Here is a 22088-nt window from a genome sequence, read left to right as displayed (position 1 = left end):
GGCCTGATAGCCAACCTGGTTAGAACATAGTCCTGATATGCTAAGGTTGGGGGTTCAGTCCCTGGTCAGGGCACAGACAAGAATCAGCCAATGAGTGCATACATAAGTAGAACAACAAATCGATGTTCCTCTCGTTCTCTCTCTGTCTCTATCATTCTTTCCTCTCTCTCTAAAAATTAATCTAAAAAAATGTAAAGTGTACAATGTTGGTCAGTATATTCACAGAGAGGACCCTCCTTTCACCTGAGTTATTGAAAACTGAGTATCTTTGGAATTTAACATTTGCTGCAGACTTGATAATGAAGTCAACTTAAAATTGCAAGGGAAAACAGTACTTACAAAACATACAGTCCATTAGCGTCATATTAACAACTAATGTTACGTGAGTCACAAGTCACATGCTCCATACACTTCCCGTGCCGTCAGAGTTAAAACAAGAAGTGAACTCTTCATTCCCACGCACGTGGGCAGGGGCTGTATCTTTGAGCTCGAACTATTGTTCTCAATGCAAGCACAATGGAAATGGCCACATTTTAGAATCCATTTAGCTGTGCAGTTGAGAAGCTCTTACCTAACCCTCGTTTGGAAGTGATTAATCCTGTTATCAAGCCCCTCCAGTGAATTTTTAAAATTCCACATTTTGAAATTGTCATTTCTAAAATTTTCTATTTGGTTCTTTTTTAAAAATTTTTTTTTAAATTTTATTTATTCATTTTTAGAGAGGAGAGAGAGGAAGAGAGAGGAGAGAGAGACAGAGAGAGAAGGGAGGAGGAGCTGGAAGCATCAACTCCCATATGTTCCTTGACCAGGCAAGCCCAGGGTTTTGAACTGGCGACCTCAGCGTTTCCAGGTCTATGCTTTATCCACTGCGCCACCACAGGTCAGGCTATTTGGTTCTTTTTAAAATATATATATATATATATATATATTTTTTTTTTCCTACCTTTCCATCACAAGAGCCTATTTTCCATGACCTTGTTGGGTATAGTTGCAATAGCTTTGGGTGATGGGTATACAATATAATCAACAGTTTAAACGCTATAGAAACTTTTACTTGAAACACCCTGTTAAATTTTATTATTATTTTTTTTTTTTGTATTTTTCTGAAGCTGGAAACGGGGAGAGACAGTCAGACAGACTCCCGCATGAGCCCGACCGGGATCCACCTGGCACGCCCACCAGGGGCGACGCTCTGCCCACCAGGGGGCGATGCTCTGCCCCTCCGGGGAGTCGCTCTGCCGAGACCAGAGCCACTCTAGCGCCTGGGGCAGCAGCCAAGGAGCCATCCCCAGCGCCCGGGCCATCTTTGCTCCAATGGAGCCTTGGCTGCGGGAGGGGAAGAGAGAGACAGAGAGGAAGGAGGGGGTGGGGGTGGAGAAGCAAATGGGTGCTTCTCCTATGTGCCCTGGCCGGGAATCGAACCAGGGTCCCCCGCACGCCAGGCCGACGCTCTACCACTGAGCCAACCGGCCAGGGCCAAATTTTATTTTCTAAATAAAATTTAAACAAAAGAACCAACCAATGAATGCATAAATTAGTGGAACAACAAATCAAAGTTTTTCTCTCTAAAATCAATAAATAAAAATTTAAAATGTGTTTTTATTTTTATTTCTTTTATTTTTTAAAAAATATTTTATTTATTGATTTTTAGAGAGAGAGAGAGAGAGAGAGAGAGAGAGAGAGAAGGGGGAGGAGCAGGAAGCATCAACTCCCATATGTGCCTTGAGCAGGCAAGCCCAAGGTTTCGAACCGGCAACCTCAGTGTTCCAGGTCGACGCTTTATCCACTGCACCACCACAGGTCAGGCCTCTTTTCTTTTCTTTTTTTTTTTACAGAGACAGAGAGAGTCAGAGAGAGGGATAGACAGGGACAGACAGACAGGAACAGAGAGATGAGAAGCAACAATCATCAGTTTTTCGTTGCGACACCTTAGTTGTTCATTGATTGCTTTCTCATATGTGCCTTGACCGCGGGCCTTCAGCAGACCGAGTAACCCCTTGCTCAAGCCAGCGACCTTGGGTCCAAGCTGGTGAGCTTTTGCTCAAACCAAATGAGCCCGCGCTCAAGTTGGCGACCTCGGGGTCTTGAACCTGGGTCCTTGGCATCCCAGTCCGACGCTCTATCCACTGTGCCACTGCCTGGTCAAGCTAAAATGTGTTTTAAAAAACATTATATAGCCCTGGTATCCTTGTCTGATCATTCTAATAACTGACTGACTCATTGTGACATTGGCCTCAGTTTAGCCTTTTGCCTTGAAGTGGGTCACAATTGCCTGGCTTTTCCTATGCTGAGTACTTTTGGATTTTCTCATGAACATTGTGACTATCACATTGCATAGACCTGTGAAGACTATTCCTGCTTTTGTTTCGGTGGGCCATGAATTTGGTTAGACTTTAATTGGGAATTCTGCCACTCCCGAGGGGGGCTGACCCATTTTTCATCTTTGGTGGAGCTGTTTCCAGTCTGTGCTGCACTCACGTGACTCAGGGGTCAGCAAGAGGCTCAGGTAGAGAGCTTGAAGGCTCATACCACGGGGCCACGCCTCTGACTGTCTTCAGGGCAGACACACACACACACACACACACACACACACACACACACACACACACACACAAAGAGAGAACCACTCCTTGCTGGCATCTGTCCCCAAACACCAATTCCCCTCCAAGAGCTGACTTTTGTTTACTTCTCAAGGTCCTTGGGGAATTAATTGGTTTTCCACATTTTGTCCAGAACTTTTCAGTGGATAGACAGGATTTTTAAGGCACTCTTCTGTTGACTTCGGTAAGTTCATTCTTGTGCCTTGCTGAATTTCGTACAGGCACACCTTAAAGATATTGTGGGCCCAGTTCTAGACCTCTGCAATAAAGTGAGTCATAATATTTTTGCTGGATAAGAGTCTCACCTTCAATTTGTAAAAAAAAAAAAAGAAGGCAGCATCTGTATCCACTGTGCCACTGCCTGGTCAGGCTAAAATGTGTTTTAAAAAACATTAAGTAGCCCTAGTATCCTTGTATACAAAATATCCTTGTATACAAAATAAAGCAAGACATGCCTGTTTATTTTTATTTATTCATTTTTTAGAGAGAAAAGAGAGAGAGAGAGAAGGGGGGAGGAGCAGGAAGCACGAACTTCCATATGTGCCTTGATCAGTCAAGTCCAGGGTTTCGAACCGGTGACCTCAGCGTTCCAGGTTGATGCTTTATGCACCGCGAGGCATGCCTGTTTAATTACATTGATTTAACTGCATATAGGAGAAAACCCAGCCCACGGAAAAGGTGAGCGCTGTCTATACTTGGCTCAGCAAACAGAAACCTCCGCAGGATTGGCACCGGAGAAGCTCCCCACAGGGAGCTCCTGTTCACACAGTCATGGAGGAGCGGCTGGAAGGGAGGTGCGGGAGCCTCCAGGGACTTCAGCTTCAGGGTCACTCCACGAAGGCTGTGGTCTCAGGAGTCAGTGAGCAGGCACTGGAGCCGGGCCAGCACAGACATGCATGTGGTCCACACTCAACGGCCAGCGGCCACAGCGTCAGAAAGGTGGCTTCCACCTCCCATCTGGGAGAGAGCCAATGTGGGGGTAGGTGGGCTCTCACCAGCTCCACCCTCGTGCAGGGCAGTGCTGTGTGTGCTTGCTGGGGCTAGTGGGTTGGATTTCTCTCCCCCAACCCCCGGGCTCTTGCACCTGACTGTTTCACCCCATGGCGATGTCCACACTGTACTATCCCGAGCCCAGAACTCACTCGAAAGTGGCCAGTACTCTGGGAGTCACATCCCGGCCCTGTGGCTACCACCTAGAATGACTCGGTTGGGTGGCCTGTGGAGACCCTGCCAGGGTGTCAGTGGGAGACTACACCCTGGCTGTGCTGTGGGGTTTTGACCACTCACTTAGCCTCAGTTTCTCCTCCTGATAAATAGGAGAGTAAGAGCCCATGAAGCAAGGCCTTGGCTCCAGACACATGCCTGGTACATGACGGTCAGCCTGGGCTTCTACCCACGCCCACCAAGGGAAGGGCCAGCAGCTCTGCACCCTGCACCCCTCCTCCCTGGGCGGCCCCTCCGCAGGGTCCCCACCCACACATTCCTGGAGCGTGAGCAGTGCGCTCAGCTGCCCCAGTAAGGCCTTATTTCTTTCTTTGACAGGCCCGAGAGGCTGCTGGCCTCTTGACCACCCACGTACCAATCGAAGAAACCAAGGCAGAGGAGCTCAGGTTTGGTCCATCACCCTGGAATGTCAGAGTGGCTGTGGGCAGGGGCCCCGTGGATCCTGGGTGGGGTCTGGGGGCACCAGGGTGTTTGCAGGGGTCTCCCAGTACCCAGCTCAGTGTTCAGATTCACCAGGGGCTAAGTACAGCCTCATCTGTGGGGGCTGGGGAGGTGGGTAGCGGCCCAGTCAGGGTCTGCGTCACGTGTTTGGGCACACCTGGGGAGGAGAGGGCTGGGAAGTCTCCATCAGCACCTTCCAGCCGCGCAGCTCTGGGTGGGAGCAGAGGTTAGGCTGAGACTGGTACGAGGACCCACCTGGGGTGGGGGGCCCTGACCAGCCCCAAACAAACAGGCTCTGGGGAGGTGGGGCAGCCATTGCCTCCGCCACCATGGACGCCGCCTCCCTAGTCCTCGTTGTGATGACCACCCCCCTTCCTGAGAGTCAGCTCTGTCCTAGCACCAGATCCTCCTGACTTGCTGTGTGACCCTGGGCTGACTGCATAGCGCCTCTGTATCTGAGACCTGTTCTAAACCCATCATCTGCTCTCCTGCCCACCCTCTGCAGAGAGGCCTGTGGTTGGCAGGGAATGTGGTCTGACTTCATATTCCATCACTTGAGGGCCAGACCTTGGGGACTGAGGCCGGGCTGGGCCGGGAGATTCTGCAGGTGGGTGGGACTGGCTGGGCAGGAGAGAGCCTCTGCCAGCGTCCTGCGGCCAGGCACCTGCCAGAGGCTGTGAGCTCATGACTCAGGGTGGGGGAGGAATTGGCCATTTCTCCATCATAGTCACCTCTACCTCATACTGTACTCTGAGGAGCTTGTGGTCCATTCAGACCCCAGGTGCCTGTGGCTCTGGCAGCAGAGGCACGGCAGGAGCGTGGGGAAGGGCCAGCCCTCTCTGTGGCCAGGCCCCACACCCAGGGTCCCGGACGGGGCCTGAATCCTGAATCTTTCCTGCTCCAGCATGTGCCAGCGTCTGCGCAGGGCTCAGCGCACAGTAGGTCCTAAGCCAGTGTGCAGCTGGCTTGTGAGTAACAGGTAGTCAGTGGATGCTGGTCTTAGAGAACTCAGGGTCAGAGATAGAACGGCACTCAGTCCTACCCTGTCCTGCTCCCCCAGGACCCGCTAAATGTCTGGCAATTGTTTTCACGATGCACATAAATAACCGTGCCCTGGGCTGGCTGCAACACCCTGACTTCTACTTGTCCTGCTCTGACAAGCTTGGAAGCTGCAGCCTTAAGACAGCCGGTGTCTCTGTGGCCCGACCTGGCCAGGGCCCATGGTGGCTTACAGAGGCTCCCAGGTGGTCCTACTTGGGGTGCTGGGGGCCCCTGGTTACATGGAGCTGGGTGGGGGCTGAGGCGAGAAGCAGGGCGGGTGGGGGGTGCTGCTCTTGCCTGGTCCCGCCCACTGCCCTTTTTCTGGTCTGGGGTCTGGTTTTCTCCCACCTCCTCTGGGGCCGGGTGAGGAAGGAGAGGGACCCCCCAGGGCCTTGCCACTGCCCAAGACACTCCCTGCAGGCTGGCTCTTTGCACAGGTGAAAGGGGTTGCTAGAGCATGAATGTGCCAACCCCATTTCTGAGCCAGGGGTGGGGCTGACACAGGCACAAAGGTTTGGGGAGGGGATAGCTCTGCTCCACGGGGCCACAGGTGGCCTCCAGCTCTGGGCCTCCCTGGGAGGGGACAGTGTGGATGGCTTGGTGTCCTTCAAATCCCACTCTACCCCGGGACAACCTTCCCCACCTACTTCTCCATTCTAGAGAGGTCAAGGAGACCTCCCACCCCCACAGGAATGCCTGACCACGTGTTACTCCACCCAAGGGGCTGGCAGGCAGGAAGGGCACTGCCCTCTGGCACCACCCAGGCCTCTGTTTGGAGAGGGACCTCAGAAAAGAACCAAGAGGTGGGCCCCACCCAGCCTGGTCCACCTGCCAGAGCCCTCGGTTTGCACAAAGCCCAGCACCAGCGGCTGTGGATGTGGCAGCGTGGGGGGGGGGGGCAGACGGCCATGCCCCAGGCTGGGGGGATACACTCAGCAGAACCCCCAGCGCTGAACTGATGAGTCCCCCCTGGTGCAAATGAGGAAACAGGCCGGCCTGAGCCAGAGGTGGCCCTGCCTCCTCCCCTTGCCCTGCCCTGGCCTTCAGGAAATGGATGGGCCGGCTGTCTGCCTGCCACCTCTCCCTCACAGCTGGGGCCGGGTTGACTCAGACCCCACACCCCCTGGCAGGAGGGACCAGCTTCCCGGAGGGGGCAGGCCAGGCGGGCCAGGTGAGCTGCTTGGTCCCTAGAGCAGGGCTGGACAGATAGTGCTGCAGGAGCCTAAGCAGGTTCTACTTGGAGCCCTTCTTGGGGTCTCAGAGCCTTTCACTGGCTGTGGGTGTGTGAGCAGTGGGGCCATCAGAGTGGCTGTCCTCCGCAGACCATGGCCTTGCAGAGCGCTCGACCCGCCTTGGGCGTCCTCGGGACCCCCACCCACGGCAGCCTCCTGCTCCTGCTTCTCGGCTTCAGTGAGTAATGGGGGTGGGCTGCTGCGAAGGGTGGGAACGGGGGAGTGCTGGAGGGAGCCCAGGATCGTCAGGGGGTCGGGGCCTTAGGAAAGGCTCTACTGGCCCCATGCCTTCTCCCCAGGCTGTGGACAGTGCCACCTGTCCTCAGCAGGTGCCTCCAGGCCTGGCAGGTATTCCAAATCTGAGCAGCTGCCTGGAGTCCCAGGCAGGTTTCCCAAACCTCGGCAAGCGTTTCGAGTCCGGGCAGGTGCCCTAAACCTAGCCGCTGCCCGAGTTCTGGGCGGGCTCTCTCTCAGCCATGTCTCTTTCTGCTGTGCCCCGCCGGTTAGAGGCTGGACCAGGGCAGTGATGTGATGGGGGCTCAGGCCAACGTGAGGGTGTTTGTGGGGCAGCTGTCTGACCGCCCTGAGCAGTGGGGTCCCAGGAAGAGGCTGTGGGAGGCCCTGGCCTGGGGTGTGCTGGGCTCTGACATCATGGGGCACAGGAGCCTAACCCTCTGTCTCCACACTGTGGGGTGCGTGCGGGGCTGGGGGCCAGGGAGGGGCTGGCTCTGCCCCCTTCCTCTCCAGGGTAGGGCCCGCGGCATGCACCCCCAGAAGCCCCTGGCCATCCCCTCGAACCTTGTGTCGCTGCCCTGCAGGGTGGGCGCTACTTTCCAGGGCCCAGACTGCAGACACAGGACAGGTAAGGACCCTCTGGGGAGACGGGAGGGTTTTCTGATTTTAAGTGGGGGTCCTTGTACACTGGGCCCTGTGTGGCTCAGTCACACCCCTGCTCTGTCCTCAGGCTGTCACAGCTGCCCGGCTGCGGCGCGCCTCCCAGGACGGTTCCTGGCAGCGGGCTGAGCTGGCTGTCCTTCTCCCGAGGGCCCTGCGGGACACAGAGAGTGAGCACAGGGCCCAGCCCGGCTGAGTGTCAGGGGCCCTGAGGGTGCGGGCTGGCACTGTGGGGTCTCACCTGCTGGCTCTGTGGCCCTTTTCTGGCTGCTCAGCGCCTTCAGTTGTGACAACTTAGGAGTGTTCGGAAATGCCCCATTTTGCTAATTGGTAAATTGAGGCCTGGAGAGGGTCCTTCGTTGCCCAGGGTGTCAGCATGGGTGTGGGAGGAAGAGGGGGTTGACTGGAAAAGCCCGGCCCCCCTACCTGCCCCCTGCAGAGAAGGCCTGCCCGCCAGGGAAGGAGGCCCATGTGGTGGACGAAAACCTCGTCTTCTACGAGGAGTGGGAGCTGGACGCCTGCGTGGAAGGGGCCCTGCTGGCTGAGCAGATCGACCGGGTGAATGCCGTTCCCTTCACCTACCAGCAGCTTGACATTCTAAAGCGCAAATTGGACCAGGTAGTTCATGACCTGGGTTCCTGCCTGCATGCAGCGCCCAAACCTTCCCCAGCCACCTGGGGAGTGGCTGTAGCCCTCACGGTCAATTTCCCTGGCAGTTCTACCCACAGGGGTACCCTGAGTCCCTGGTCCGGCAGCTGAGTTACTTCTTCCTTGAGGTCACCCCCGAGGACATCCACAAGTGGAACGTGACATCCCTGGAGACCGTGAAATCTCTGCTTCAAGTCAGCGAAGGGAGAAAAATGGATGCTCAGGTGACCTATTTGGGAGAGTACATAGTATGAGGTTGTGCAGGCCGGGGGGGTGGGCACAGGGTGTGAGGTTATGCAGGCCTGGGGGGCACGGGGTGTGAGGTTGTGCAGGCCTGGGGGGCACGGGGTGTGAGGTTGTGCGGGCCTGGGGGGCACAGGGTGTGAGGTTGTGCAGGCCTGGGGGGCACAGGGTGTGAGGTTGTGCGGGCCTGGGGGGCACAGGGTGTGAGGTTGTGCAGGCCGGGGGGGGGGCACAGGGTGTGAGGTTGTGCGGGCCTGGGGGGCACAGGGTGTGAGGTTGTGCAGGCCGGGGGGGGGCACAGGGTGTGAGGTTGTGCGGGCCTGGGGGGGTGGGCACAGGGTGTGAGGTTGTGCGGGCCTGGGGGGGTGGGCACAGGGTGTGAGGTTGTGCGGGCCTGGGGGGGGGGCACAGGGTGTGAGGTTGTGCGGGCCTGGGGGGGTGGGCACAGGGTGTGAGGTTGTGCGGGCCTGGGGGGGGGGTGGGCACAGGGTGTGAGGTTGTGCAGGCCTGGGGGGCACAGGGTGTGAGGTTGTGCGGGCCTGGGGGGGCCACAGGGTGTGAGGTTGTGCAGGCCTGGGGGGCACGGGGTGTGAGGTTGTGCGGGCCTGGGGGGCACGGGGTGTGAGGTCGTACGGGCCTGGGGGGCACGGGGTGTGAGGTCGTACGGGCCTGGGGGGCACGGGGTGTGAGGTCGTACGGGCCTGGGGGGCACGGGGTGTGAGGTTGTGCGGGCCTGGGGGGCACGGGGTGTGAGGTCGTACGGGCCTGGGGGGCACGGGGTGTGAGGTTGTACGGGCCTGGGGGGCACAGGGTGTGAGGTTGTGCAGGCCTGGGGGGCACAGGGTGTGAGGTTGTGCGGGCCTGGGGGGGTGGGCACAGGGTGTGAGGTTGTGCGGGCCTGGGGGGCACAGGGTGTGAGGTTGTGCGGGCCTGGGGGGGTGGGCACAGGGTGTGAGGTTGTACGGGCCTGGGGGGCACAGGGTGTGAGGTTGTGCAGGCCTGGGGGGCACAGGGTGTGAGGTTGTGCGGGCCTGGGGGGGTGGGCATGGGGTGTGAGGTTGTGCAGGCCTGGGGGGGTGGGCATGGGGTGTGAGGTTGTGCAGGCGGGGGGGGGTGGGCACAGGGTGTGAGGTTGTGCAGGCGGGGGGGGTGGGCACAGGGTGTGAGGTTGTGCAGGCCTGGGGGGCACAGGGTGTGAGGTTGTGCAGGCGGGGGGGGGGTGGGCACAGGGTGTGAGGTTGTGCAGGCGGGGGGGGGGTGGGCACAGGGTGTGAGGTTGTGCGGGCCTGGGGGGGCACAGGGTGTGAGGTTGTGCGGGCCTGGGGGGCACAGGGTGTGAGGTTGTGCGGGCCTGGGGGGGCACAGGGTGTGAGGTCGTGCAGGCCTGGGGGGCACAGGGTGTGAGGTTGTGCGGACCTGGGGGGCACGGGGTGTGAGGCTTGGCAGTCCTGAAGGGACCGTCTCTTCCTGCCCCAAGGCACCTCACTGGGCTCCTCCCACAGGTGGCTGCACTGATTGCCCGTTATCTGGTAGGAGGGGGCCAGCTGGACAAGGTCACCCTGGATATGCTGGCCAGCTTTCACCCTACCTACCTCTGCTCCCTCAGTCCTGAGCAGCTGAGCTTTGTGCAACAGGATGTTGTTGAGTGAGTCCCAGGGGTCTGCCAGGGTGGGGAGTGTGTGGGCTCCCGCTCACGTCCTGGCCCACACTGCCCCCACCCCCAGGGCGGCCAGGCCTCAGGACCTGGATGCATGCGGCCCGCTGCAGATGGCTGTTCTCTACCACAAGGCCCACGTCGCTTTCCGCAACATGAGCGCTTCCGCATACTTTGCGAGGATCAAGCCCTTCCTGGGTGAGCCAGGACGTGGAGGACAGGATGCCTGAGGTCGCCATCTGTGTTGCCAGCTTCTTGCCTCCCTGGGCTTTCCCTGGTGGTGTGACCTCCATCCCTGTAAGGGTGTATAGATAGGGCTGGGGCTTTGTGAGTTCTGACCCCTTCTCAGGTACTTGACTGCTCCAGCCTCTCCCCTGACTGGGAGAGTCAGGTGGTCCCCAGGCCAACCAGGGTCCTGAAATTCCTTAGGAAAAGGGAATCTCAGTAAAGGGAGTGGGCGTCTCACAGCTGGTGGTCAGAGGGTGAGACTGGACGGGGGAGTGTTGTGAGGTCTGACGCTTAGCACCCCTCTCCCTGGGCACAGGTGGGGCCTCCACGGACGACCTGCGGGCTCTCATTCTGCATAACACAAGCATGGATGTGGCCACGTTTAAGAAACTGAGGAAAGAGGCCTTGCTGGTATGGGGCCATGGGAAGGGAGGGGCCACCGGAAGGGCTTGTCCAGATGTGGGCAGGGCCACCGAGAGGGCGGGGACTCAGAAGGGGCAGCTATTACGGGAGGACCAACTTCAAGGTCTGGAGGGGCTATGGCAGGGTCCGTGGGCTGGTGAAATACGGGCTGGTTTGGACACAACAGAGTCCAGCAGCCCTCTGGACAGAGTCAGGGAGACCCTGACGGCCACAAGGGGGCTCTTGCAGCCCCTGACCATTGCCGAGGTGCAGAAACTTCTGGGTCCAAACCTGGAGGGCCTGAAGGCAGAGGAGCGGAACAGCCCAGTGCGGGACTGGATCCTCCGGCAGCGGCAGAGCGACCTGGACAGCCTGGGGCTGGGGCTCCGTGGTGGCATTCCCAACGGCTACCTGGTCCTAGACCTCAGCTTTCGAGGTGGGCTGGGGTAGCCGGCCGGGTGGGGCTGGGGCAGAGCGAGGTGGAGGGTCTGAGTCACCCCCGTTCTGTGCAGAGGCCCTCTCGGGGGGCCCCCACCTCCTTGGACCTGGATCTGCGTTCACTGTGATCCCAACTTTGCTCCTGGCTTTGGTCCTGAACTGAGCACGCTGCTCTGGATGCTGAGCTGGGCCCTGCTGTGGACTCCCGCCTGGTGGGAGCAGGCTGGGTGGTCCTTGCCCCACCCCAGGGGACTGGAGCCCAATAAAAAGAGAGTATGTTTTCCCTCCAAAGAGGTGACCTGTGGTGGTTTGGGGACAGGGTAGGAGGCCTTGAGGTGGTGTCCTGAGGCAGGGGGTCTGAGGGCTGTAACCTTGTGGACATGACTCCCTGAGTTGCAGCCTCTTCTATGTGTACTTGGAAAAGAGTGTTGTCTGGTCAGGGACTCCAAGCTGGGTGTGGGTGTGGGTTGGGGCCTTCCTGATGTTGTTCCATTGCCCCCTTCTCTCCTGAGGCAAGGCCAACAAGCCCAGGATGGCCTTGGTGAGTCCCCAGGACCTAGCAGGTGAGAGTCCTCTTCTAGGCTAAGAGGGTCTCTAGGCCCCTCCTTGGGCCTAGAACAAAGGGACACACAGAGGAAGATCACCTTGTCCTTTATTAAAATCAGCAAAGTAAACACCATGGACACGCCCTCCCCTTGCCCAGTTCTTTGTCCTGAAGGAGACCAGAGGGTGGGGGCAGTGTCTCCCTCAGCTGGCCAGAGCTGGTGACCCAGCAGTCACAGTTCAGCTCCAAGTCCTGGGTGCCGAGTGGGGGCAGGGACCCGCCCTGCAGGCTCCTAGGATGTGGGACACGGCCCGGTTCCCTGGGCCTGGGGCTTGCACCTGGGCCTGGCTGGCATCCAGCTCCGCCTACCAGCCCCAATTTTCCCGCAAGGTGCCAGTACAGTGCTGTCTGCAGAGGCCATTGTGCAGGTGCCCTGGGAGCAGTCCCAACTGGGCCCCAGGGTGCCCCGATATAGCAGCCACAGGATGCTGGAGGACAGGAGCACAGCAAGTGGCAGGGACCCCAGGTGGGCTGGTGGGCTGCCTGTAGGTGGAACGCAGAGGAAGCACCTGTCAGTCCTGCTGGGAGCCACATCCAGGATTGTTCTGGCAGCTCCTGGTAAGCCCCTCCCTTTGGGCTCCAGGCTCACGCCATCCCTGAGGGTGGGGAAGGCCATGAGTGGCCACTGTTCTGGGCCCCAACAAAGGTCTCAGTTTCCCCTTCCTGGGGATTTGGGATTTGGCCCCTACTTTATGCAAATCAGTGGATTTTGGAGGAGGCGATTTTTGTCCTTTAATAACTCACTGGACGATACAGGGTGAAGCCAGTGTCACCCAAATGTCACCAGAGAGGCAAATGGAAAATGAGTTGGCCAAATGAGTTGGCCACCAGAGAGTATGAGAATGGACACAAGTAGCAGTTTGGGGTTCACAGAGGCCTTGGGCAGACAAGGCCATGCCGAGGAGGGGAAGACCAGATGAGGGGGAGGGCTCGGAGCGGGGCTATACCTGAGGTGGGGGCGTCACTCCCAGGCCCGCCCAACGTGGCGGCTAGGTGGGAAGCCCGGGGGGTGGTGTGGCGAGACCCAGCGGTGGACAGGACTGGGCTGGCGGGGCCGGCGGGGCTGGAGAGGCCCGTGTCCAGACCCAGCTCGCCGAGGGCCGACCTGTTCAGGCTGCGGAGCCAGGAGCTGACGGTCGGATGGCTGCGTGCCTTCAGCAGGTCCCCCACGTTTGGGCCCAGCAGTGACATCACACTGTCGACACTTAGGCTCTTTGAAGAGGTGGGGGGGGGGGGGACATGGAGAAAAGACAATGAGTCACAAAGGGGCCCAACTCTGCGGCCAAGGGAAGACCCAGCAGGGCAGTGCTTCCCCAAGGAGTGAGCACAGGGTTGACACCTGGCAGAACCAGCCTGGAGAAGTGACAGGGGTGGCCTAGGGCACCCCAGGCTTGGCCAGCCTGCCCCTCCGCCCCCCCGGAGTAGCCCCCAGGGCCGACCTGCAGCACATGGGGGTTCAGGTTGGTGAAGGTGTAGATGTCCATGGAGATGTTGGCCCGGGCCAGGTTCTCCAGCTCCGCCACCGGGGCGCCGCCTGCGGGCCGGGGAGCGGTGAGAGGGGAGGGGCGGGGCTTCAGGGGGAGGGGTGGCTGCTCTCAGGGCGGGGTCTCACCGAGGTAGGGGCGCATGGCGTGGTAGTAGGCAGCTGTGATGCTGGCACTGCCGAAGGCCTCTCGGGCCTTGGAGTAGAGCACGTCCTTTCGGCTTTGAGGGCAGGAGGAGATGTCCGGGGCCCCAGCCAGCCTGGGGAGGGGCGGCAGGCTGATGGGCAGGCTGGGAGCCCCTTGTCCTCTGGTTGGCTGAGCCTGGCCGTCTCTCCCTAAAGCACAGCTGTCCTCTTGCCCTCTATACTGGGCTGATAGTGTCTTCCCCAAATTTATATCCACCCAAAACCTCAAAATGTGACCCTATTTGGAAATAAGGTCTTTCCTATTCATAGATGTAATCAAAGTACGATGAGGTCCTACTGAATTCGGGTGCGCCCTAAAAGCTAATGACTGCTGTCATAGAGGAAGGCAACTTAGACACAGACACAGAGAGAAAGGCAGTCATATGATGACGGTGGAAGCAGAGATGGGGTGAGGAGGTCAGAAGCCAAAGAATACGAGGATTGCCGGCAACCCCGGAAGCTGGGAGAGGCAGGAAGACGTTGCGGCTACGGGTTTCACGGGAAGCCTGGCCCTGCTCACACCTTAACTCCAGATTTCTGGCCTCCAGACTGAGAGAGCACGTCTGTTCTTTTAAAGCTCAGTCTGATGAACTTTGTTTTGGCAGCTGTAGGAGACTGACACACCTGTCGTGGCCGGCCAGGCCCCTCCCGAGGCCTCAGTCACCCGCCCCCGGAGCCTCAGTCTCCCCCTCCAGTCCTCCTTGCTGAGGGTGGAGCTGAGCCCAAGGCGCAGTGAGCATGCTGAGGGGCAGGCTCACCGGAACTCCGAGGGCTGGATGGCCTGGATCTGCTGGGGGCTCATCCAGCAGAGGCGGGAGCCCCCGATGGCCACAAGCAGGGTGCCAGTGATGCTGCCTTTGTGGTCCAGGAACTTCTGCAGGATGGCCTGGGGGCAAGGCTGGTGTCGATGGGGCTGGGGTTTCTGAGACTAGGATCAGCGGGTCCTCCACCCCCATCCTTGCCACCCTGCCCCAGCCCTTGTGCCCTCACCTCCGTCTGGTTCTCCAGGGCCACATCCGAGGCCAGCAGGGCCGTGACCGTGTCCCTAGACGTGATGTTCCACTGGCCGATCTCGGTGCCAGAGTAGAGGTAGACCAGAGAGGTGATAAGCCGAAGCTGTTCTTCTGGGACGCCGCTCGGGTAGATCTGAGGCGGGTGAGCGGGTCAGGCCCCGCCCCCCAGCGCCCACCACCCAGCTGCCTCCACCCGGTTCTCGGCGCACCCTAGCCAGCTTGTTCTTGATGACACGCTGGCACTCAGCTGGGAGTGGGTGCTGCAGCAGGGGGTCCAGGTTGGCTCTGAGCACATGGCTGCCCAGGCAGGACTCAAGCTGTGAGCAGTCGTAGCGCACCAGGAAGAGGTTGTCACGCAGCGTGGCCGCCGTGATGTTGCCTTGGACGCAGGGTCTCCCTGTGACTGGCGGAGGGGTGGGGTGGGGTGGGGTTGATGACCCAGCCGCTCATCTATGGCTTGAGCTGGATACTACTGCTGATTTTGGGCTCCACGTCACTCCGAACCCTGACCCATCCTTGACTCTCTCCCCAAGCTTGACCTTTAGCTAAGAATTTGGCGCAGAGTCGACTGAGTCAACCCTGGCCTTGACTTCGACTCCCAGCCAAGCCCTGACTCAGAAGTCTTAGCCTCACTGCCTGAGACCCACCTGTGCTAGACACAGACCCTGGGCCCACCCCGGTAGGTGCAGCAGCAGGTGAGGCTGTGCCCTGGGAGCTCCCACCCCAGGATCAGGAGTCCAGAGCCGGGTCCCCGGGCCACAGTGGCTACACTGACCTGTGCCCCGCTTGGGCCGAGAGGACATTGACTTGGCCTTGGCCTTTGTCTCAAGGAAACTGGTGACAAAGCGCTTGGTGTCACGCTGGCTGAGCCGCCTTGCCCGGCATGAGGCCACCATGCTGCCAAAGAAGTCCAGGCCCACGGCCTGGCAGGGGGTGCTGGAGACTCCACACCCTGGGTCAGCTGGTTTCCCACCCCACAGATGGAAAACCCTGTGATGGGCACGACTGGAGATGCCGCTCAGGCACTGGAGTGGCTGTGTGGTCAGCCCTCGGGCCCGGACAGAGTGGTGAGGGGTCGGCTGGACAACCCTCCCTGTGACGAGGGCCCGCTGCTCAGTTCCCCCCACCCCACCCCAGGGCACCGTCCTACCTCCTGCACCTGCATCCACAGGCTGGGCCTGATGTAGGTGGCCAGTGGTCCCAGAGCCTGAAGCCCCCCCAGTTTCCAGGAGCTAGGGGGCCTGGTGTGTGGGAAAGGGGTGCGGGTCAGGGTTGGGGCAGCCCCACAGCCCCTGCACTCAGGGAGGGAGGCTGCCCGTCCTTCCCTGAGCGCACAGTGCCCAGGGCCTGCCCTGCTGGGGACACCTTGCCTACCCAGAAGAGGCTCTCCCACCCAGACTTCGGGGCAGGGGGATGGAGGGGCCCGGTGGGCGTTGGCAGCACCCCCAAATCTGCGTGCCCCAAAGGCTGTAAGGTCGGTAGAGCTGTGAGCTGCCTCAGAAGGTGGAGGTCAGCCAGGTGATGGAGTTCAGTGAACTCCTGGGCCCGAGCCCTTGTCTGCCTCCTGTCTCCAGGTGGGGCGGCCTGGACAGAGGGGACCGAGGGGACAGAGGGGACAGAGGGGACAGGCCCCACCCACCCACCCAAGCACGGTCCTCCCACTGGCCAGTATTGTGTTGAGAGCGTCCTGCTGGGCGGGGGTCAGCCGGGGGCAGCGCTGCAGGTTCCGCAGCACACGAGGGTCCGAGGCCACGATGCTGGAGGCATCCATGTCACACACCAGGGTCCCGAGGAGCAGCAGGTCTGAGGCGCTGAGCTGTGGGCGGGGCGCCCCCTGTAGGACAGCAGGGTAGCGGGAGCCTGGCCCTCTCCCCTTCCCCCCTTCCCCCCTTCCCCCCTTCCCCCCTTCCCCCCTTCCCCCCTTCCCATCCTGCCCCAGGGCCTACCAGGCAGGCCAAGGCTGAGCGCTGCAGGGCGGCCCTCTGGTCAGGCAGGTTGGCCAGCAGCTCGGTGTCCCCCTGGGCGGCTCGGTGGATGAAGGCCCAGCAGTCGGCTTCCCTTACCTGCCCCAGGCTGCAGGTGGGTTGGGGGCTGTCGGGAGGGCGGGGCCAGCCAGGGGTCCTCTGGGGTGGCCCAGGTGCCCCTGGCGAGCTAGGACCCCTGGAACCAGAGGAAGCATGCTCACCTCTTGGACATTAGGCGGGCGGGAGGGGCACTCACTTGTAGAAGAGCAACAGGTCGGGTGGGTGGAGCAAAAAGTCCCTCTGGAGGCCATGCAGGGCGGCCAGGTTGGCCAGGCAGCTGAGCTGGGCAGGGTGTAAGGCGCATTACTCCCTCGCCCAGCCCCCTCCCTCTGCCACGTCACCCGCCCCTCAGTGTGGGGCCTTTGGGCTCAAGCCCCCTGTGCCCGCCCCCACATCACCCAGTTTCTTCCTCCTCTCTGCCTGCTCTGTGTCACCTGGACTTGAGGCCTTCCTCTCCCTGCCTCAACCTTCACATCAGAATGGCCTCAGAATGGGTCAACCCAGTCTGAACATGACCATCACCCACCCCAGGCTGGCCTCAGGTCAATGCCACCCCTGCCCAGACTTCTTGTCCGGCATGGCCTACTTGGGGGTCTTTTCAAATTTATTACTAGTATTTTGTTTTGTTTTCTTCTTTTTGTGTGTGTTTCTTCCTTTTGTTACTAGATTTATACTTTTTTAATTTAGCTTTTTATTTATTCATTTTAGAGAAGGGAAAGAGAGAGAGAGAGAGAGAGAAGGGGGGAGGAGCTGGAAGCATCAACTCCCATATGTGCCTTGACCAGGCAAGCCCAGGGTTTTGAACCAGCGACCTCAGCATTCCAGGTCAACGCTTTATCCACTGCGCCACCACAGGTCAGGCTTGCTACTAGATTTATACTAACTTATAATATATATATATATATATTATACATTATAAGACAGAATGATAGCTCTTTCTTCCTCCCTCCCTCCCTTCCAACTCAGGGCAGTCCATGCTTAGGTCAGCTGTGAGCCGAGGTGGGCTCAGGCAGCCCCTCATGGCCCAGGTGGGGGAAAGGCCAGCAGGCTAGAATACATTCCTCAGGGGTCTGAGGACCTCAAGGGGGCACCAGGTGCCAGACGGAGGCAAGAAGGGGTCAGTGCAGGCCAGATGGACAAGCCCTCACCGAACCAAGAACAGGAGCCCGAGTTCTGTGGGCAACTGACTAAGGAGTCCTGGAAATGATTCAAAGCAGCCGTCCTGGGGAACCACAGACAGGGTGGGCAGGCTTCTGTCCCCTTGGAGTTGGGCTAAGAGATGCTGCTTGGGTGGCTGTGAAGTTGGCAGTGGGCTTGGAGACGACTGTGTCCAGCGTCCCCAGCACGGGCCTAGTACTCTAGGTGAGCACACTCTGCGTCCTGCCCGGGTGGTCCTTGCCCTGGCTGGCCTGTGTCCTCTGCCGGGGACACTCTCCCTTCCTCCCATCTCCAGAGTCCTTCTCCTAGGACCCCGTTCTTGCCCTCAACACCCAGCCCACTCAGGCCAAGCGGGGCTTCTTACCTGCCAGGCTTTGAGGAGCACCTGTTGTGATGCCATCCTCCTGATCAGAGCCGAAAGCTGGCCCTGGGACAGCTGGTTGGCTGGCTGGCACCAGAAGCCTTGCAGGAGGGAGGTGTTGGCACTGAGCAGAGGAGGCAGGGGTGAGGGGTGGAGGTGGGGGCAGGAGGGGCTGCAGCATGGAGGATGGAGGTCAGATCCCAGCACAGAAGGAGTGAGACAGAGGAAGCATGACAGGGAGGGCTCTGACAGGGGCAAGGCTCCTGCTTCACCCCCTCAGTCCTGCGAGCACCCAGTCCAGGCTCTGTGCTGTGAGCAGGGGTGGTCCCTGCGAGAGGCTGGGTCTTTGTGTCCTCCCAAGCCGGTCCCAGAGATGGCTGAGGGTTCGGAGATGTGGCCTGGGCACCTGCTGGGCCACTGCAGCCAGATCCATCTATTTTCTTCATGGTGTGAGTCTATAAAGTCATGCATGTGGAGGGGGTCTTTTGGGACTTTAGCCTGGGCCCAGCTGGTCCAACGTGGGCCTCCAGCCTTGCCTGCTCAGTCAACTGATTGATCAAGTGACTGGTGGCTGATCAGTGAACTTCAACTCCCCAGAGAAGAAGAGGACAGCCAAGACTAAGCACGAAACCCCGGGACAGCGTGCGGAAACGATGCAGTGTCTGTTTGGGGCCCGAGAGGGTGGCAAAGCCAAGCCTCAGGATAAAAAGAAGTCTGAGGCCTTGCCGGGCCAAGGGGAGCAGTGTGAGCTGTGGGGGGCTGTGTGGGGCTCCGGAGGGCTCCTCGCTCCGGCCAGCTGTGATGGCCTGGGGACCTGCTGCCAGCCATGTGGCTGTGACCCTGAGGCAGTGCACCGGACTCAAGGCCATCTCAGGGCAAGGTGGGAGAGTGACCAGCGCAGGCGGGCCGGGCCCCCAGGTCAGAGCCGGGAGTTAGCAGCCTGCCACAGCGATGCCCAAGTCATCGTGTGCACCCTGCCCCCCGCCCCCATCCCTGGGCCTGGTCCTTTGCCCTTGCCCCCCGGGCCTGCCCAGCCCGCTAGGCCTGGCCTCCCTGCCCTCTGGGCCTGCCAGAGAATCAGCTGCAGGAAATTGGGTTTGAACTCAGAGCCTGCAGGAGGGGCTGGCACTCACCGAGCCCACAGGTCACCCCTGCTGGCATCCAGCCCTTTCTGGGTGAAGCCCTCGGCCTGGGGACGAGAGCAGTGGGCAGTGAGCCACACGAAGAGGATGAGACCTGGGCTCGCCAGGACACCTGGAACAGAATAGGCCGGAAGCCCCTTGAGTGGCTGGGCCTGCCTCAGGGCAAGAGCATTTGTGGGAGCGTCCAGTGCACTCTGCCCGGGGACCCCTGTGTCCTGGGTGCGTCTGTGACCGCCCCAACATGGAGACCTCGGCAGCCATGTGGCCCTGGTCTCCTGTGTGTTGCAGCCTAAGAGAATGTGAGTGTGACAGTATGTCTGACTGTATACATTTTTGTCCGACATTATTGTGTGTGTCTGTGATGGTATGTATGTGTGATGTGCACATGCGTGTGGTGGCATGTACATGCCTATGGTGTGTGAATGAATACTCAGTATAGTACGCCTATGTGGTGGTATGGCAGTACACATGCAGGTGATGATGTGTACCTATGTGTACCTGGTGGCATGTGTCTTTCTGTGTTTGGAAGCATGTGCACACATATGTGATGGCCTGTACGTGTACTCACCAGTGTCCACACATGTGTGTATCCATGTACATGTACTTCCCATCTTCGTGGCTCTGTCCTCAACAGTCTGAGCCCCTAGACCCCAAGCAGAGGAACTGGGGTAGACCCCCACCTCCTCCTGAGCCCTTTCTAGCAATTACCTCTCCTTGTCCCTGCCTGGTCCCCTCCAGGACCCCAGGCCCAGTGCCATGCCTGCCTTTCTCCTTCCCTTCCGTGACCTCCAGCCAGCCGCGAGGAGGGGCATCCTGGGGCCGGACCCTCGACGGCAGGCTCAGGAGGGCACGGTGGGCAGAGGGCAAGCACTCTCCACATCTCCGCCACGCAGCCCCGGGGGCCCCTTCTCTGAGGGGCGTCATCACACCTGCTCTGGGGCCCATGGCCGTGCAAGGCGCACAGGACGTTGTGTCAGGAAGGCACAGGGGTCTTGAGCAGCGGGTCCAGGACAAGCTGGAGAGGAGACAGGAAGTGATGAGGCCGCCCCACCGTCTCCCTGCACCAGCCTTGGCCAAGGGGCACAGGAGAGGAGGGCGCCATCCACGGTCATGCAAGACGGGTGCCTGGCAGGACAGGCAACCCGAGCAGGCTGCAGTTGTGTTCTCTCCCATCTTTAAGGAGGGGCACAGCGCCACAAAAGGCGTAGCTTTGGAACAAAAGGGATCTGCCTGAGGAGGAGCCAGGCCCTTCTTATCTCAGATTGGGGCTCAGGGACCCACAGGCTGTGGCTTTGGTGGTGATGGTCTCCAGTGAACAGAAGAGCTCTTTTTCGTTACAGGCCAGCAGTCCCAGTGAGTCCCCACAGGCAGACAGGGGAGAGACCTGGTGGCTTCCCGACCGGCCCTGGAGTGGCCATGGCTCCACCCTCACATCTAGGCAGCCTAGGCAGCTCTCTGCCTGTCTCTGGGCCTGAGGCCTGGCCCCAGACACAAGCCATGGTGCAGACCCCAGGGGCAGCCGAGCTATGGTTGAGACGAAAGTTGTGAGGCGTGGGGATGCAGGCCCTGGGAGGTGAGGAGCATCAGGGAGTCTGGCCCACACTGTCCACTCCTGGGCACAGCCTTGCAGTCTCACAGCTTGGGGTACCTGTGAGTCTCTGGATTCCACATGGCCCAGGAGCAAGATGGGGAGGTTACTGTAACCCCATGCACGGGATAAAACGGAGGGTCAGAGGGGCTCAGCTATCTTCCCAGAGCTGCAGAGATCAGACCAGAAGCCTGGCCCTTTGGGCCCAGCTAGTGGTGGCCCCCACCCTGACCCCTACCTCTCACCTGAGCACAGAGACCTTCTGTGGCAGAGGGTGGTGCTCTGTGGCCCTGCGGCAGGTGGCAGATGCAGAGGGTTGTAACAGTGCGCCAGACACTCCGGACACTGTCGATGCCAGCCCACTGATCACATCAGTCCCCGGAGCTGAGCCTCAGGGTGGGGGCGGTGTAGGATTGCGGTGTTAGGGTCCCCACTCACCTCCATGCCTCACCCAGAACGCTGCCTGTGCAGCCACTCACTCCTGTAGTGACACCTGCCAGATCAATGTGTAAGGGAGGGGTTGGGGCTGTGCCTGGTGACGCGGCTATGTCGGCCCCTGGGGCCCCAGCACAGCAGCACCTGCTCCCCAGCCCCAGGAGAGTGGGAAATTGAGCGCAAGGTTGGCGACTACCCAGCATAACCCCTTCCCACCGAGGGGTCGTGCATATGTTCACACCCATGCACCCCTACCTCCATTGTGTGTGCTGGTGTCTGCATGTGCACACGGGAGCCTGTATATGTGTGCCTGGGAGCACGCACATCTATGTGCATGTGTGTGTCCTTCAGGGACATTAGTGAGGTGTGCGGCAGTGTTTCTGTTCTGTGGGTGCTGGAGCAGAGCCAGCATGCGTAGCCACACACCTGCGTGCCAGGAGCAGGGAAGGCATGAGGGCGCCAGGAGGGTGTGCCACATGTGCCCTGGGGCCACTCCACCAGACAGGCCTCTGAGGTTAAGCAGGAGGGATGACTGCAGGAGGAACTTCCCGACCTGTGAGAGGCCTGGGTTCAGCTGCTGGTTGAGCGCCCTCTGCACCACAGGGCCGCATGTGACCAACACACCAGCCCCCGGCCAGGCAGAGGCACTGACCTGTCAGGGGGCCGGCGGCTGGAGGCACCAGTTGAGGATTGCTCCTGGCAGCCACACTGCTCCCACGGAGTCCAGGTTTTGGCTGAGAGCTTGCTATGGCTCTATGTTTAAGGATGTTTAGGGAGTGGAATGTCACGTGGTAGTGGGGTCTCCTCCACCAGTCTCAGCGCTGGAGATTCCCACTGTTCAGAGGGCACGGGAGCAGGAAGCAGCCAGAGAATGCAGGAGGCCACAACGGGTGCAGGAGGCTCAGCCTCTAGGGCGGCCCCAGCCAACAACCAGGGCAACAGAGCAATTGCTGGGCTGTGGTCACGTCTTGCCCTGGTTCTTCCACGCACTGCCTCCCTCACTGAGTCAGCCTTAGCCCATACGTTTTCACAGATTAGGAAACTTGGGC

At 59.8% G+C, this 22088-nt stretch overlaps 2 protein-coding genes across 2 annotated transcripts; one reads left to right on the top strand and one right to left on the bottom strand.

Moving 5' to 3' along the window:
* Window positions 1–3263: 3263 nt before the first annotated feature.
* Window positions 3264–11330, top strand: LOC136403799 (mesothelin-like). Its single transcript, XM_066382998.1, has 12 exons — window positions 3264–3278; window positions 4143–4210; window positions 6629–6716; window positions 7357–7400; window positions 7503–7602; window positions 7872–8050; window positions 8149–8304; window positions 9826–9968; window positions 10048–10175; window positions 10522–10616; window positions 10857–11043; window positions 11120–11330. Exons 3-12 carry the CDS (start codon window positions 6632–6634, stop codon window positions 11206–11208), a joined length of 1206 nt encoding a protein of 401 aa, XP_066239095.1. The 5' UTR covers window positions 3264–3278; window positions 4143–4210; window positions 6629–6631; the 3' UTR covers window positions 11209–11330.
* A 411-nt stretch (window positions 11331–11741) lies between these two features.
* LOC136402545 (mesothelin-like protein) lies at window positions 11742–21016 on the bottom strand. Its single transcript, XM_066380006.1, is given in 18 exon segments — window positions 11742–11925; window positions 11928–11977; window positions 11979–12132; window positions 12597–12861; window positions 13089–13183; window positions 13262–13392; window positions 14077–14204; window positions 14309–14464; window positions 14541–14734; window positions 15107–15254; window positions 15482–15572; window positions 15975–16165; window positions 16278–16404; window positions 16552–16637; window positions 17878–17998; window positions 19008–19128; window positions 19946–20031; window positions 20850–21016. Coding segments are annotated over 17 exon segments (2118 nt in total). The 5' UTR covers window positions 19962–20031; window positions 20850–21016; the 3' UTR covers window positions 11742–11881.
* Window positions 21017–22088: the final 1072 nt, after the last annotated feature.

The sequence above is a fragment of the Saccopteryx leptura genome, chromosome 4 (assembly GCF_036850995.1).
Source record: "Saccopteryx leptura isolate mSacLep1 chromosome 4, mSacLep1_pri_phased_curated, whole genome shotgun sequence".
Lineage (NCBI taxonomy): Eukaryota > Metazoa > Chordata > Mammalia > Chiroptera > Emballonuridae > Saccopteryx > Saccopteryx leptura.
Note: the sequence above shows the minus strand (reverse complement) of the source record. Positions and strands in the feature narration are given on the sequence as shown.